Consider the following 15,897-nt stretch of genomic DNA (forward strand, 5'->3'; position numbering starts at 1 on the left):
CCCGCTTTAGGGTGCTCTACCCAGCTCAGACTGGTTCCCACGTTCAAGGGGTTACAAAGGCTTCCCTTCAGATGCCCACCTGCGAGCCAGCCTACCCTCTTCCTCTCTACCAATAGAAAGTCTGCTGCAGACATACACGTGTATTACACTCTCTTCATTTCCCCTCCCCTGGAGGCCCGGCAAGCTCAGAGGAGTGAACCCCAACCCCGCAGCAAAGCACCGCCAAGTTCTGGCTGCGGTGCGTAATAGACCCATGGTCCCCATTCACACGTGCACTTGTCTCCCCCCCTCGCGGCTCCCCTCCTCTGCGCACGTGCGCTTCGGTTTCCTCTCCCCCCCCAACCTTCGAGGCAGCCGGCCGGCCGGCCAAGGAGCGCGCGCGGGAGGGCGGGGCGGGAGAGAAGCGAGCGGGCCCCGGCCCCTTTGGACGCGCGCGCGAGGTATCCCTCCTCGGCGAGGGAGCGAGAAAGCAAGAAAAAAAGAGGGGGGGCAGTACTGCCAGAGAGCGAAGCGGCGGCGAAGAACCCGGCGACCCCACCACCAAGTCCCCCCTTCAGCCTCATTCAAGTTGGGCGGTGCCAAGAGCAGCCGCCACCGTCGCCCCGCTTTTGGAGCACTTTTGGGGCGTGTGTGTGCTTGGAGACAGCGAAGCTGCCTGCCGCGCGACCCTCCCTCTCCGCAGCTATTCGGGGCTCCTTTTCTTTGGCGCCTTCTTTTTCTCCCCTCACGAGTTCCTCTGCCCTTTCTCTCTGTCCACACGCGCACACAAAACAGTCACTTCCAGAAGAGGGGAAGAGAAAAGAAAGAGACACACACACACACAGAGGAGAGAGAGAGAGAGAGAGAGAGAGAGACCCTTGCGCCGGCTGCCTCGGCGGCGTAGCGCGCGCCCGCCCGCGCGCCCGGTCGCCGTTCCCCCCTCTCCTGAGGCAGGCGGGAGGAGGGGGCCCGAGAGAGAGAGAGAAGCCGAGAGAGTGCGAGAGAGCCGCTGCTTCTGCTTCTTTCTCTCCTCAGAGCCGGGCGCGTGGCTTCTTTGTGTGGTGCAGCTGGTTCTGGAGGCAGAGAGAGAGAGAGGCAAAACCCGGGGGCTTGCCATTGGAGGGGGGTGGGGAAAGAGAGAGAGAGAGAGAGGACTGAGAGAAAGCTTTCGCCCCACTTCTCCAGAGGCGCGAGAGGCTCCCCCTTCTTGCTCCCCCCTCACCTTCGCCTCACCTGTGCCTCTCCTTCCCCGCCTTCGGCTCACCTGCCGCTCTGCCCCCTCCCCTCCCCCGTCTCTATCATCCCATCCCTTGTTTGTTTTTGTCCCCCTCCTTCTCTTTCTCCCTCCTCTTCCCTCCCTCCTTGTCCTCCAGGAAGCTTCGCCTCTTTCCACTTCTCGCAGATTCCCAAACAACTTGAGCAACGTTCTTCCCTCCAAACCCGGGCACTTTTTTATTTTTTATTATTTGGAAGGTGGATCTATTGAGAGCCTCTCAGAACTTCACCCCTTTTTGGACCACACGGACCTCCTCTCTTTAACTCTTCTTCCATCCAACACCCCCTTCCTTCCCCACCCCCTGCCCCAAACAATCCCCCCCATCCCTTCAACATGGATGTAAGATTTTATCCTGCTGCATCTGGAAGCTCCCTTCCTGGAGACCCTTCCAATCTGGACTTTGCCCAGTGTTTGGGTTACTACAACTACAACAAGGTGACTACTTCTTTAATTCCTCCCCACTTTTCTTGTTTTATACCTTTGTTTCTGGTGTGCCTCTCTAGTTTTCCTCATAATATTGTGCCTGGTGGTGCTCTGTTTTGCGGTAGTATATTTTTTGTTTTAGGGGGTAGGTGGAACGAGGGGGAAAGGGCACTGCAACTACTGAAACTTTCTTTCCCTGATGTTAAATGGGGCAGCAATTTTTTAATCAAAACTTTCTCAAGTGTTCTCTCCAACGCTACCGCCTTGCTGCTCCTTTCCAGGGCCTGTACAAAAAGCCATCTCTGGCTCCTGTTGTTGTTGTTGCTGTTGTTGTTGTTGTTACTACTCCCCCTCCCCAACTTTGGAGGGATAATCCCTTATCATTTTCTCACAATTCTTTTGAAATAAAGGACAGTTTCCCTTGTAAACACACACATACAAATGTAGGGCTTGCGGAATAGCTACTATTTCATTGGCCGTGGGGGAAATTGCTGATGTAGGGAAAGTGTGTGCATGGTGTATCCGGGCAAAAATGGGCTTGTGCAGTTTGCAAAGATGCTGCTTTCTGCTTTACTTGGAATCCCTGGAACAATGGGCAGTTTTTGCTGAGGCTCTAAGAAGTACTTTGGGAATTGCAGCCCGTGAGCAGCTGCCACTATTGTCTGCCTTTCTTTCTTTCTTTCTTTCTTTCTTTCTTTCTTTCTTTCTTTCTTTCTTTCTTTCTTTCTGTTTGTTGTGTTGTATTTATTTTTTTAAAATCTTATTTTTTTAAAAAAGTCAGATCTATTTCTTTTCTTACAGTCCTTGGTATTTAGAGTAGGATAAAATGTAATGCTGATCAGAGATTGTGCATTGCTGCCCACTCCCCCCCCCCCCAACTCATTTGGGTCCCACTTTTTTCACATTCCGCCACAGTTAAGACATTAACTAAGGCATTAGTTCTGACAAAGCATGCTTGTGTGGAGTTTTATTGAAATCTGTGGGATCCACATCCCAGAAAAAAATGTGTTCAGGATCTGGGTGCCAAAGGTCATTCCAAGTGGGAATTAGTTCAGTGGATGCATGATTCCTTGCCTGCTAACATTACAAAGCAAGCGAATTGTTTCATTTGACTTGTTTGTCTGCTGGAGAAGCTGTTGGTACTACTTAGCTCCATGGCTTATTTACATCTTTCTTGTGGCAGTTTATAGATGAGAAGGCAGATGTAGCAGCAGCAGCAGTCAGCAGTCAGTAGAAGAGAAGGGCACTCCCTACCCTAAATGCATTTTACAAATAATAATAAATGTTTCAACCACAGCTAGTCTGTTTTTGCCAACAACCGGGAAGGAACAGGGAAATGCAAACTTAAAGAGAGACATGGTGACTCATGCTATTCTGAAAGGGACTTCACTGTTTGCATTAGGCTGTGTCAATAGCTCACGGAGTTATTAGCACGGGGCCTTCATACATGTATATAAAGATCCCTTTCACGGCTAGCTGTCTCTCTCCTCCTCCACCACCACCATGCTGCCTTTGCCCAGCCTCTGGGGCCCCTTGTGAGATACTGCCTGTTGAGATACTGTGCAAATGGTTAACTGAATGAAGAATGTAATGATGATTACCTAGGTAATGCATGAGGAAAAGGAATTGGTTCGGGGGGTGGGGGTGGGAAGACGGAATTTTCAAAACAATATCTGTGGTTATCAAAAGTTTCTTACTAGGGGATTGCTTGAAAAAAGGATGTCACCAAAGCAAGCTCTTTTTTAAAGAAGGCTCTGTTTTCGAATGTGCTTGGTCAGGCATGATGGTCATGTTTGATGAAAGCTGAACTGGTGTTTGCCTTGTCCCATGTAGCCAAAGCATACCAGTTCCTTTTCACCAAGGTTATGTTAAGCTGCTCCTGGAGAATGCATGCCTGAGCATGCTCTTGGGAGATACACCACTGAGAATATGAGCACGCTGCTGCCTTGATAGTATGAAAAAGGAAAAAGAGAGAGAGAGGAGGGACTCAACACAAATTAGGGGCTAGAGCATCACCTTTGATTTTTAAGAGTTTTCAATGCTCTGAATAACTCTGCACAGTCGCTTGTTAGGGCAGCCAAATGTATAAAGTCGCCATCATTTAGAGAATGGCTAAATGTTTGCTGCACTTTGTATTAATTCATGAACATTTTTGAGCTAAACTACATACCAGCCATATTTTTTTGTTTGGCTATTTATCCTTGGTGATAATGAAAAGACACTGTGTACAATTCTTCTCCGTTTGCTATGTGCCTCTACAGAGTGTGCCTCTACAACATGTGAATGGCTCCAAAATTAGAAATTTGCAGAAGCAGACCAATTGTAGGTACCTTTTGAATAATGTTCTATTGTATCTTCAGCATCACGAGGAAGGAAAGTGTGAAACTGCTGTTGGATACCATTTCTTACAACACCAATCTCCTCAAAACAAACCAAAACCAAAAAAAACACTAAACTAATAGGAAGCTATTAACTCTGTTTCACTTTTCCTGCCCCTGTTAAAAAAACACTTGTATTGCCAACTTGCAATTAAGGTGGAGGATGGATAAGACTTGGGCTGTGATCCTAAACACACTTTGAAATAAAGATCATTGAAATCAATAAGCTTTGTAAGAAAATATGTTTAGGAACAGGATGTTAAGACGATAATTTTATTGCACTTTTAAAAAGTAAGTTTACTATGGGTTTACTCTAGGGTAAACAGTTTGAAGCCAGTGGTTGCAAATCTCATTCTGATTCATATAGTTTTAAACCACAGATGGTTGGGTGGTTGATGACTTGTTCAGATGAACCTTGCTTCTTTCTTTTGCTGAGCTCATCCAAGCTGCTCCTGGTTGCTTTGTCATCTAAAATGCCTTTGCATTAGTGTATTTTTACATGCATAGCTATTAGCTGACGTTCTTAAGATGTGTATCCACCATTTGTAACAATGTTGCAGCAATGTTAGTAGTTGCATTGCAAATAAAAATCAGTGTCTAAGGCAATAATACTGTGGACCATAAGAGCCAACTCCTAGGGGCCAATGTCTCTTTGGCCCACCCAATAAAATATTTGAGGGGGCTGCCCCCCCAAACTTGATGGGCATTGCCATTCAAATGGTGTACGTGTGCCACATCATGTGATCAGTTATGCAGAACAGGGCTTACCTGCCCCCCTTCAATATTTTGTTCAAGTTGGCATTCCTGCTGTAGTCATTGCAAAGCTTAAGAACAGGCCAGCAGTATTGACTGGCAACATAGTAGGGAGGACATTCTTCTACATATAGTTGAATACAATGGGCAATAACACAAAATACATCATTTGTGTGTGTCTAGAATAGCTCATGGGTTAGAGCAGGCTTCCTCAACCTCGGCCCTCGAGATGTTTTGAGACTACAATTCCCATCATCCCTGACCACTGGTCCTGCTAGCTAGGGATCATGGGAGTTGTAGACCAAAAATATCTGGAGGGCCGCAGTTGAGGAAGCCTGGGTTAGAGTAACTTCAGGAAAATCTGAATTTAATAGGATTTGTTTAGAGTGAATGCTCTGAGGCTAGGCAATTGTGCAAGGCTACATTGTACATGTACATAGTTAATGCTATTTGGGTTGTATATGGACTACTAGGGATTGAGTGGCTTTGTCCTTGCCCCACCTTGCTACATTTCTAGTGTACCATATTAAGACATTATAATGTGTAAGTTCAGTCCTGTTTGATGGTAGGGTGAAGTTGATGGGGTTGTCGCAGAGTTACTGGTTTCAGAAGTTTGCATTTGCAGGTCCATCTGCAAACTAGTCAAATCTCATTAGGATTGGTGCTTCATCTAGTTTATAGCCAAATAAATACTGTTGCACCAATCTAGTAGGACAGATTTTTCTCTTCTCCTTCCCATGGAAAAATATACAGCGGGGGGGGGGGGAGCACAGGAACCTGCCTTACACCTGAATTTTTGTTTGCTCAAACCAGTATATTCATTCTTACCTAGCAATGGCTCTTCTGGGTCTGAGGCAGATGTTTTTTTCCACATTACCTGCAACTTGATTCTTCTAACTCAGAAGTGTGAAACTTGTGGCCCTCTGGATATGGCTGGACTACTATTCCCATCACCTCTGACCATGCTGGCTGTGGCCGATGGGAACTGGAGTCAAATAACATCTGAATATCTGGTCACAATTTTCTCAACCACTTTTCTAACTAGAGATGCCAGGGGCTCAACTTCTGACTTTGGCTTGCAAAACATGTGCCCTACCACCGAGGTGCATGCATGCTACCTCTGAGGTATGTCCTCTTCCCTGGCACACACACTCTGTTGAGCTTTTGAGACTGTTTCCACCTGCAATATATTATTGTGCCACATGTTGTTAAAACTTCTCTGTTAAAGCTTGCTTTGGAACAATCATATTGAAGGGTGGCATATGAATCTATAAAACACATGAATGATGGTGGGTAGGGGAAGAGAAGCAGGTGGCACTGGGTTCTAAGTGTATCTCTCCCACACTACAACTGATGTTCAGTTAAGGGATAGTAGCAGACAGGCTGACACCCCATTCATTTGATCAACAATGCTACTACGAGTATGTTGGTGTCCTTTTGGGGACATTATGCCTTTGCTTCCCCCCTCTCACACACTCTCAAACAACTGGGTTGATCTGGAAAAAGACTGTATGTGGCATAAGCTAAATTGCTGCATGCTGTGGGTTGTGGCACACTGCTTTCATAAATAGACAATTTTGGGGGGAGGGAGAGGGAAAGCAATAATACAGATGATGTTTCACAAGACAAGGCACAGCAAATGAGTTTCTGCAGCTGCAGTTATCTAAAACATTCAATGCAAACACCACAGTTGGGTAAATAGATGGTACAGATAAAAGAAGGAGCAGATGGCCAATGGATGCTTGTATAGCTTGCAGTGCGAGGCTTGGCTATATCGCTACACTGTGGTGACCCTTTACCTGGTTACGCTCTGTAACCAGGAAGAACCATTTAATTTCCCCCACTTTCCTGCCTATGCAACCTGCCTAAACTTTCACCCTCTGTAAGATGGAGAGCAACAGTTGCTATCCGTGTGTCATTGTTTCCTGGGGGTTGGGCTGCAGTACGGCCTGTAGCTTTGTATAGTCTGTATGATTGTACTCTTCCTACAGTAACAACTAGGATAGAACTGAAAGTGGGGTGTGATTTCCATGAATCCTTTTGGCTGGTGGGCGGGGGGTGGGGTGGGGTGGAGAGGGGAAATAATAAGACTAAAATGCAGCTTTTTCGCATTTCATCTGAAAAGCATCAACATCTTTGTAATGATAGACTCTTGAGACTATTAGGCTAATTTTTCCACAGAAGATCTATGCAGTGCATTTACCTTGAATAGTGTGCACTCAATTTCAATATAGACTAGACTAGTTTGTCATCTCTCAGAATTTTTAGTCCTGCCAAAAGTGAGGTAAAGGGAGATAATATGAGTGTGTTGAGGTCGAAGGTTGAACGTTACGGCATCTTTATCTGGGGCAACTTTGAAGAGTGTGTGATGAATCTATACCTTCACTGAACTTTCCAGGAGACTTTTGTTAAATTATTTCTTATTTTTCCAGTAAAACAAACTGTGTATCATTTTCCCAACACTTTTGGAAAGTGGTGTTTTAAATTGGTGTTTTATCAAACTGTGTTCTGGAGAACTTGGTGGCTTCCCTTGATGCTCATGAGAGCTTCTTCAATGAAACAATCAGTAATGGTGGATAGGCTTTCCTAGAAGTTAAGCCTCCCCTTCACTACTTAGGCTCTCTCTGTGATACACATTTAAATCAGTATCATGCCACTTTAAACAGGCATGGCTTCCCACAAAGGATCCTGAGAACCGTAGTTTGTTAAGGGCACTGAAAGTTGTTAGGAGACCCCTATTCTGCTCCCAGAGCTACAAAATACAGAGTGGTTTAACAATCTATCCCTTTGCCCAGAGAACTCTAGGAGTTGTAGCTCTGAGCTGGTATTTTTGCTTTGTTCAGTACTTATGTGGGTGTTGTTGATTTTTTGCTTTTCTTGATAAATAAGTCTGCTGTCAAAATAGCTAAGGAAGTAAGCACAAGCTCCCTGTATTCTAACATGAAGAGAGGTGGCAACAATTCTGGCTTAAGCTAATTTACCCCAGGGAAAATGTCACAAATACTTAACGATGCAAACAAGCCATGCGGGACCATGACATACTGCTGCGCACTTGGTAACTAGGTGTTGGTTACCACGCAGGAGGAGCATCAGCTGCTGGTGGTTGATTTTGTAAAATCGACAGGAAGCTACCTAAACACACTGAGAGGAATGCCAGTGCCTGTGACTGTAACTGTATGGACCTCTAAAGGTTTGTCTTTAATAGAGGAATTAGCTATCAGATCACACACACTGCCCTGGACAAACATCTTGTTTCAGATGTGTACAAATGGCAACTCGATAGGAGTCTAGTGGCTCCTGTGTAACAGGACATCATATTACAGTGTCAAGCTTTTTGGCTTTCACACCCATATCCTCAACTGGCCATGTTTAATGTGATAGTGTTTGGTTATGCTATATAGCCTAAGGCAGGCTTCCTCAAACTTGGCCTTCCATATGTTTTGAGACTACATTTCCCATCATCCCTGGCCTGCTAGCTAAGGATCATGGGAGTTTTAGGCCAAACACATCTGGAGGGCCGAGGTTGAGGAAGCCTGGCCTACGGTAGTGAAACCACCAAGAGCTTGAGCCAGCACTATTGCAAAATATTAGACCGAGTGCACAGTATAGTGCAGCCCTGTTCAGGGAAGTTTTTTAATATGTAATGCTGTACTGTTTTTAACACTGACTGGGAGCCACCCAGAGTGGCTGGGGAAACTCAGCCAGATGGGCAGGGTATAAATAATAAATTATTATTATAATAATATTATTACAGTATAGCCAGCAAGTTATTCACATTTCCAAATGGTTTTGGGCTGATTCTTCTTGACTTGTTCTGACATGGCGCTGACTTGGTGCAGAAGCATAGGAAGTATTGTGATTTTAGATTTTTTAGTGCACGCAGCTTCCTTTTTATTTTGACAATACGTTAGAGATTGGTTCATTCTGATGATGTTACAATTTCTATTTTCTGCGGTGTGCTTTTTACTGTTTTAAGCTTGGACATTTTGTGAACTGCATCAAATATGTTTGCCCAGAGAAGTCTATATACCAACCAAATAACTGTCATTTCCTGTCTTGTTTTTAAAGAGTAACTAGGTGTTCTACATAAAAAGGGACATTTTTCAGATTGCTTGTTGGCAGCTGTACTTTCTTTGTGTGGTGTTCAACATTTAGATCTACTGGATAGTTTTTGCTCTTGTGAAGCTGATATGAATTGGCTTTCGGGTTTGTTACCTGGTCTTATGAGTGCTCTGATGAGTATTCATTGCATCACGTTATTTCCAGACTCAAATTACATTCATTAGTAGCTAGCACAATGTTTCTCCAACTTCCAGAAGTTGGGTCCTTTGATAGAAACCTATGCTTTGGTCTCCCTGAAGTTGAAATAAACTATCTGTCCCCAGGTGACATGCATTTATTTTGCTTCTGAATATGAGAATTTGTAAATTGAGACGTTACTGCAAACACTGGCACCCAAAGTGGAATGAAGCAGTATGTCTCTAAGCCACTGCCCTCTTAAAAACCTTGCAAAGGGAAACCTTAAAACAAAGCAGTGACTCTTCTTCCCAAGTCAGATTGCCAGTCACCCCCACAAATCTCATACACATCAGTTAGAGTCCAGTGCCATGAGACGGTTATTTTAACTTGTGCTCATAACTGGTGGGGGAATTATAAAGCTGTATCTAATGTCTGCTGGCGCAAGGACTTTTGCGCTAGCAGATGTTCAAGTTTTCATATTGTGCAACATAATCCAATACAACAGTTGCTCTAGCAGAAACTCATTGTTCAACAGTTTGCACAATCTATTGCACAGCAAAAGTTACTAGCAACATTCAACTTGTGCAAAACATTTTGCCAGCTAAACAGGTAGGACGCTATAGGACTTTAACTTAGTGCTACATTACACACAAGCCTAAGACTCTGTGTGCATGAAGATGATATTTCTCCCTAGACTTTTGCCCTCCCTTTCCAAATGCACCTCCAAAGGGAATGTTATCAAGACATTATGAAGCTGAGCTGTTATTAATCACCAGTGGACTCAGTTTGTTCTGCTAGACTGATGCAGCTAATTTATTGAGATAGTATACACTGATTTGTCCAGTGCAACTCTGAATTCCTTCTTCCTGGCCAAGTGTCAGTGAGAGAGCCTTCTGCAGCTATTCGTCTATTCTGTTCTTCTAGTAAATAATTGACAAGCATCATGTCAACCATTAATAAAAACACAAATTTCTACTAGTCTGAGACCCTATACTGATAATCACTTCCATGGAAGGGGTTACTCCCATTTTGAATATGGCTTTATTGAATTGTATTATTTTGATGAATTTGTTGGTGCTGTTTGCTTTATTTATATGCTATTGCATTTGATAGTATAATGATTGCAATAGTTGTTGTTGGTTTTTTTTATTTAAAAAATGCTATTGTGATTAGTGTGAGCTACTTTGAGCTCAACATTTGTTGTTGGGAAAACAGAATACAAATATCAAATTAAATCAAAATATTTCATTATCAGTAGCACTTAACCTGTCCATCTGTGTTGGATTTTATAACTGCTGGATTGGTTACATTTATTCATGGTTTTATTGAGTTGTCATTTGTATACTTTAATTGTATCTATTTTACTGTGCAGAGCAGGGGTAGATGCCTCTGAAAGAACATAAAGCAAAGGAGAGAGTAGGGCATAATGTAGATACTTGGGGACCTTGTACCTCTGCATGAAAATGATCAAGGGTATAGTGGCAAAAGGCAGTGGTGTCATTGGAAGTGCATCATCGTCCCTAAAAAGGAGCCTCTTAGCAGGACTACAAACTTAGATGAAATAACTGGTGACTAGCATACATTCCAAAAGAATAGAAGGAAGTGGATGGTGATGATGATGATTACTAATTTGAGGTATTGCCTGCCTTTCATCCAAAGCCCATAGGGTGGTTTAAAACAATTTAAAATACAACATTAAAAATGATTTAAAACAAATTGCAATCACAAGGATGAGGTACGTCCTAAAAGTATATATCTCAAAAGGCTGGATTAAAGAGGTATATCTTCAGCATTCAACAAAAACCATATATTGAAAGTAACCAATACACCTCTGTGGGGAGGGAATTTCTTAACTTTGGCACTGCCACAGAGAGTGCACCCTCCTGGGCCAGAGCCCAAGCTTCTGCAGGCAGTGAAACTACCAAGAGGGGCCTTTTTGTTGATCTCAACCCCAAGAGGGTTTGAAGGAAAGAAGGTCTTTCAGATATTTTGGGTGGTATTCAACACTAGTAGACCCATTGAAATTAATGAACCTAAGTTAGTGATCTTTGTTAACTTCAGTGAGTAGGACCAGTGTTGAATGTGACCTTTTGGGCTTGAATCATTTAGAGCCTCAAACTAACATGAGCACCTTGAATTGGGCCCAGAAGTGAACAGGTAGCTAACAGTGTTCGAAACTCCCATTGTTCTAGGCACATTTTGCGACAGGGAATTTCATTAGTGCAAGCAGTTTCTGAGCTCTGGATGCAGTACTGTGCCTAAGATTTCAGATTAAAACTGCAGAGTAGAAGGAAAGGAGGACCTTTTTCTGCCTCCCCACTTCTGAAGGCTAGAGAAGAGGCCCTCTTAAGAATATTCGAGGTGGGCGTGGGGGAAGGACTAGACCATGTGAAAAATAAACATAATATTTTAGTTGCAGTTCATTCATTTTCAGCTTTGTATTCTTGTTATTAAAAAAGCATGCCTAAACATTCTGTTGTTGCACCCATAACCTAGGTTTAAGGTGCCATTTAGCTCCTAGCTTTCATATCTCAGTTTCTAACACTGGTAGCCAATGCAGATGACAATTCAAAGTAAGACATGGAAGAAGAAATGGAGGAAAACATCATGAACAAACTACAGTGGTACCTCGGGTTACATACGCTTCAGGTTACATACGCTTCAGGTTACAGACTCCGCTAACCCAGAAATAGTACCTTGGGTTAAGAACTTTGCTTCAGGATGAGAACAGAAATCGCGTGGTGGCGGAGCGGCAGCAGTGGGAGGCCCCATTAGCTAAAGTGGTGCTTCAGGTTAAAACGAATTAAGTACGTAACCAGAGGTACCACTGTATACATATGAGTGAATCATTGCCTCACAATGGTTCAGAGACAACAAAGATGCTACATTGCTTGCTACACACACGCAGAAGCCATGAAAGACTTTCTGAAGAGGGTTCAATATCTTGGTTAAAACATTTGTGTGTCACTTTAAGGTGGCTGCGATCAGCCTGACCAGGAGCCAGTGAGGTTGTACCTCAGCTGGTTTTGGTGGGAGCCACATTGGGATGTCCGTAAGAGGCTGACAGGACAGCTAGGGATGGTGGGATCTCTGCCATTTGCATCTTTCCTGGATCGAATACCAGCTGCAGTCACTTAGCCCTAATTGAGGATTGGGTCAAGAGGCTTTTTGTGCTTTCTGTAGAATGCTGAACAGAAAAGTGGTCCATGGTTGTGTCATTGGACAACAAATGGTATTTCTTCTCTGATATCATAGTGGAGCTTGCCCAGGACAACTGTCATGGCCCCCTCTGGTTGCCATCTCTGGTCCTGTACAGAAAGGGGTAGCCTTGGGCTAGGAAGCTCATTATGGAGTAGGAATATTAAGACCTATGACCAACATTGGTTAAAGTACTCAAGTATTACCTTCATGAGAATTGTGATGTTTAAATGTCACCATGTTGGTACAAATTGACTGAATAGTTTTAGATCATTTTTAGGACATGTGTTGGCAGGTGATGCCTGCTACTTATGGCATCTGATGTACTGGGATATTTCGCAATTCTGGTCACCAGGGCTAGAAAAGCAACTACGGATCTCTCTATCAAATTGTAACCTTGCCAAAACTGGTTGTCTGCATAACTGCAGGTGGCAAAGAAACACTTGCTGTTGAGATGTAGGTAGTAGGCCACTATACCTTTTTCCCCTGCCATGGAAATCTTTCAAAATATGGCTTTCTAGTGGCTAGTAATCCTCACCCAGACATAATGTTGGAGTTCGTTTAGACCAGGGATGGGGAACCTGTGGCCTTCCAGATGTTGTTGGACTGCAAGCCTCATCATGCCTGATCATTGGTCATGCTGGTTGGGGCTGATGCAAATTGGAGTCAAACAATACCTGCAGAACAACATGATCCTCATTTCTGAATTAGATGTATGGTAGGGGCATGAAGTCATTCTGCATACTTTGCTAAGATGGTATTCCTGGCAGCATCTCTTTGGTGAGTGTACTGTATGAACTGGCTGATGGTGCAACTTGATTCTAATACTTGCATGCAGCTTAAGCTTACCTTTAATTTTCAGAATGATGTAGTGAACTTGTGCAAGGAACATTTTGCCCTCTAATTGTTAAATACCATTTTTTTTTGGGGGGGGGGTTGATGGGGAATTACCGCACGAAAAAGTTGCAAAAATAAAAATAAATTGCACTACATTGAAATATACCAGCTGTTCGACATTCTGCCTCTATCTTGAGCCCTTTTATGGTTTTGCTGATGGGAAACTAATTTTGGGCATTGGCTTTAGTTCAGTAGCTTTTTAAATAAACAACCCTTCTCCCCCTCTTAGTTATTGAGTCAATTACATGCCTTTTGCTGAAAATATTTACCAGCCACCAAAGTTCTAAACAGTCTATTAAACAGCCTCAGCTTGCATGCTGCTAGCATGTGCACTTTAAAAATATTAAGTAGTGTGTTTTAATCTTACTGCTTCACTAAACTCCCCCACCTTTTTCAGTGCCTGTATGCTATGCCTTGGAAAGGGAAGTTTTCTGGCTGAATGCACACCAAACATTTTAATCATAGTTTCCTCCAAAGAATCATGGGAGATGTAGTTTGCTAAGGGTGTTAGGAATTGTAGCTACATCTCCCACAATTCTTTGGGGGAAGCCATGTGCTTTAACTAAGGGACGCGGGTGGCACTGTGGGTTAAACCACAAAGCCTAGGGGCAGGAGTGGGCAACCTAAAGCCCAGGGGCCAGATGCGGCCCAATCACCTTCTCAGTCTGGCCCGCGGACGGTCCGGGAATCAGTGTGTTTTTACATGAGTAGAATGTGTGCTTTTATTTAAAATACAGCTCTGGATTATTTGTGGGGCATAGGAATTCATTCATCCCCCTTCCTCCAAATATAGTTGGGGCCCACCACATGGTCTGAGGGATGGTGGACCAGCCCATGGCTGAAAAAGGTTGCTGACCTCTGGCCTAGGGCTTGCCGATCAGAAGGTTGGCAGTTTGAATTGCTGCGGTGGGGTGAGCTTCCGTTGTTCAGTCCCTTCTCCTGCCAACCTAGTTCAAAAGCATGAAGTGCAAGTAGATAAATAGGTACCACTGTGGCGGAAAGGTAAATGGCGTTTCTGTGTGCTGCTCTGGTTAGCCAGAAGCTGCTTAGTCATGCTGGCCACATGACCCGGAAGCTGTATGCTGGCTCCCTCGGCCAGTAAAGCGAGATGAGCGCCGCAACCCTAGAGTCGTCCGTGACTGGACCTAATGGTCCTTTACCTTTACTATGTGCTTTAACTGTATGGTGTGTACACAGCCTGTTTGGAGACAATGTGTGTTGTCAGAGTTTCAGGGAGAGAAGAGCAGATGGGGGAGGAGACAGAGAGCGAGGGGGAAGAATCCCAGAGAGATGAGGAGGAGGATGACGATGACCAAAGGTCGTCCATGAGTCTATCCAGTGAGTCAGAGGACTCCCAAAAGGGGGCCCCCCTGGTCAGACCAAAGGGAGGCCAAGGGGGAAGCAGTGAGGAGCAGGGGAGCGAAGGGAGAAGCCCCAGTGGGAGTTGGACACCGGAGCCGGCTTCTCAGCCGGAACGGAGTGAAGGGGGTGGAGTTACCAGTGTGTCAGAGGGAGCAGAGCAAGAAGGAGACAGGGGAAGGAGATCGGAGCAGGGCGCTCAGCCGGAAGGGGTGGAGAGCAGCACCGGGAGCAGTGTAGCGGTCGAGAGAAAGGTCAGAAGCAACGTACGCGCGCCAAGTTCAAATGTAGAGGCGCGCGGAAGTGAGGAGAGCCCTGGGGAGGAGCCCGGCCCCAAAGCGAGAAGGAGGGGGGCGGAGGCGTCAGAGGATTCAGCCTCGGGCGAGTCCCGGCGAGGGGGAACCCAGGGGGGCAGAAAGACCCTGCGGAAAAGGAAGGAGAGGAAGAGGTGGTCCAGCACAAGCCTCTTAAATTGGTGTAGAGGCGGGACGGATTCAGAGGGTACTTCAGCGGTCTAACGTTACAGACGTAGAGTCACAAAGATGGAATGTAAATGGAGCAATGATCTTCAATAAAGACTTTTTGTAAATAAGCTGGATCGGATTTGGGTCTCTTGTGAGCTGGGACCAGACGGGTGGCTTTGACAGTAAGTACCCTCCCAAGAACGCAAAAATTTTTTTTTGCAAAGCTCACCAACGGGAGCAGCCATGAGCACGGAGGAACAGCTGCTTACGCTGAGGAAGCAGGTTACCGACCTCACAGCTGCAGTCATTGCATCTCAGAAGAAGAATGACGAACTGGAGAAGGCTTGCCAGGACCTGCAAACAAGGTGGGAGCATGCAAGAGGGGCAGGGGTCCCGGGTTCCAGATCGGAGGGAGTTGCACTTGGACGGCGGGGGGGCGTCCTAGTTACGCACTTTGATGGCAACCTGCAAAACTACCCTAACTTCAGAGCAGACGTCGTGTATGCACTGCATTTGCTTCGTCATGATTTTAAGGATGAGGAGGAAAAAGTGGGGTTCATAATTTCGTTTTTGCATGGGGAGGCCAGAGCTTGGTTGCGCAATTTGTGGCGCGAAGATGGCCCTGCCCGCCGCAGTTCTGATGAATTTATTAAAGCGATGGATGCTTGTTTCCAGTCATCTGTGGATGTGGATATTGCTCGTAGGCAGATGCACGGACTGCGGCAAGGCAAAGCCACTGTACGTCAATATCACTCCAGATTCTTTGCGTTACTAACTGCGTTGGGCTGGGAGAAGGATAGTAAACCAGTAAGAGATCTGTTCTGGGAAGGTCTTAGCCCCCCCGTCAAGGATGAGATCGCCAGAGGAGATAGACCCCAGACCCTAGAAGACGTAGTGCAGAGGGCTTTGGCAATCGGAATACGACATGAGG

At 45.1% G+C, this 15,897-nt stretch overlaps 1 protein-coding gene and 1 long non-coding RNA gene across 2 annotated transcripts in view; both read left to right on the forward strand.

Annotated features, from left to right (window-relative positions):
• Nucleotides 1–15,897, forward strand: part of LOC309377186 — a 976,085-nt gene that overhangs the window by 82,164 nt on the left and 878,024 nt on the right. The window lies entirely within an intron of this gene.
• TOX3 (TOX high mobility group box family member 3) overlaps nucleotides 1,577–15,897 on the forward strand; it is a 107,743-nt gene continuing 93,422 nt past the window's right edge. Inside the window, exon 1 of the mRNA XM_081924055.1 lies at nucleotides 1,577–1,690. Within this exon, the coding sequence (XP_081780181.1) occupies nucleotides 1,589–1,690 (102 nt within the window). The 5' untranslated portion in view covers nucleotides 1,577–1,588. The remainder of the gene's footprint in view (nucleotides 1,691–15,897) is intronic.

The sequence above is a fragment of the Podarcis melisellensis genome (genome assembly GCF_964234715.1).
Source record: "Podarcis melisellensis genome assembly, chromosome: 8".
Lineage (NCBI taxonomy): Eukaryota > Metazoa > Chordata > Lepidosauria > Squamata > Lacertidae > Podarcis > Podarcis melisellensis.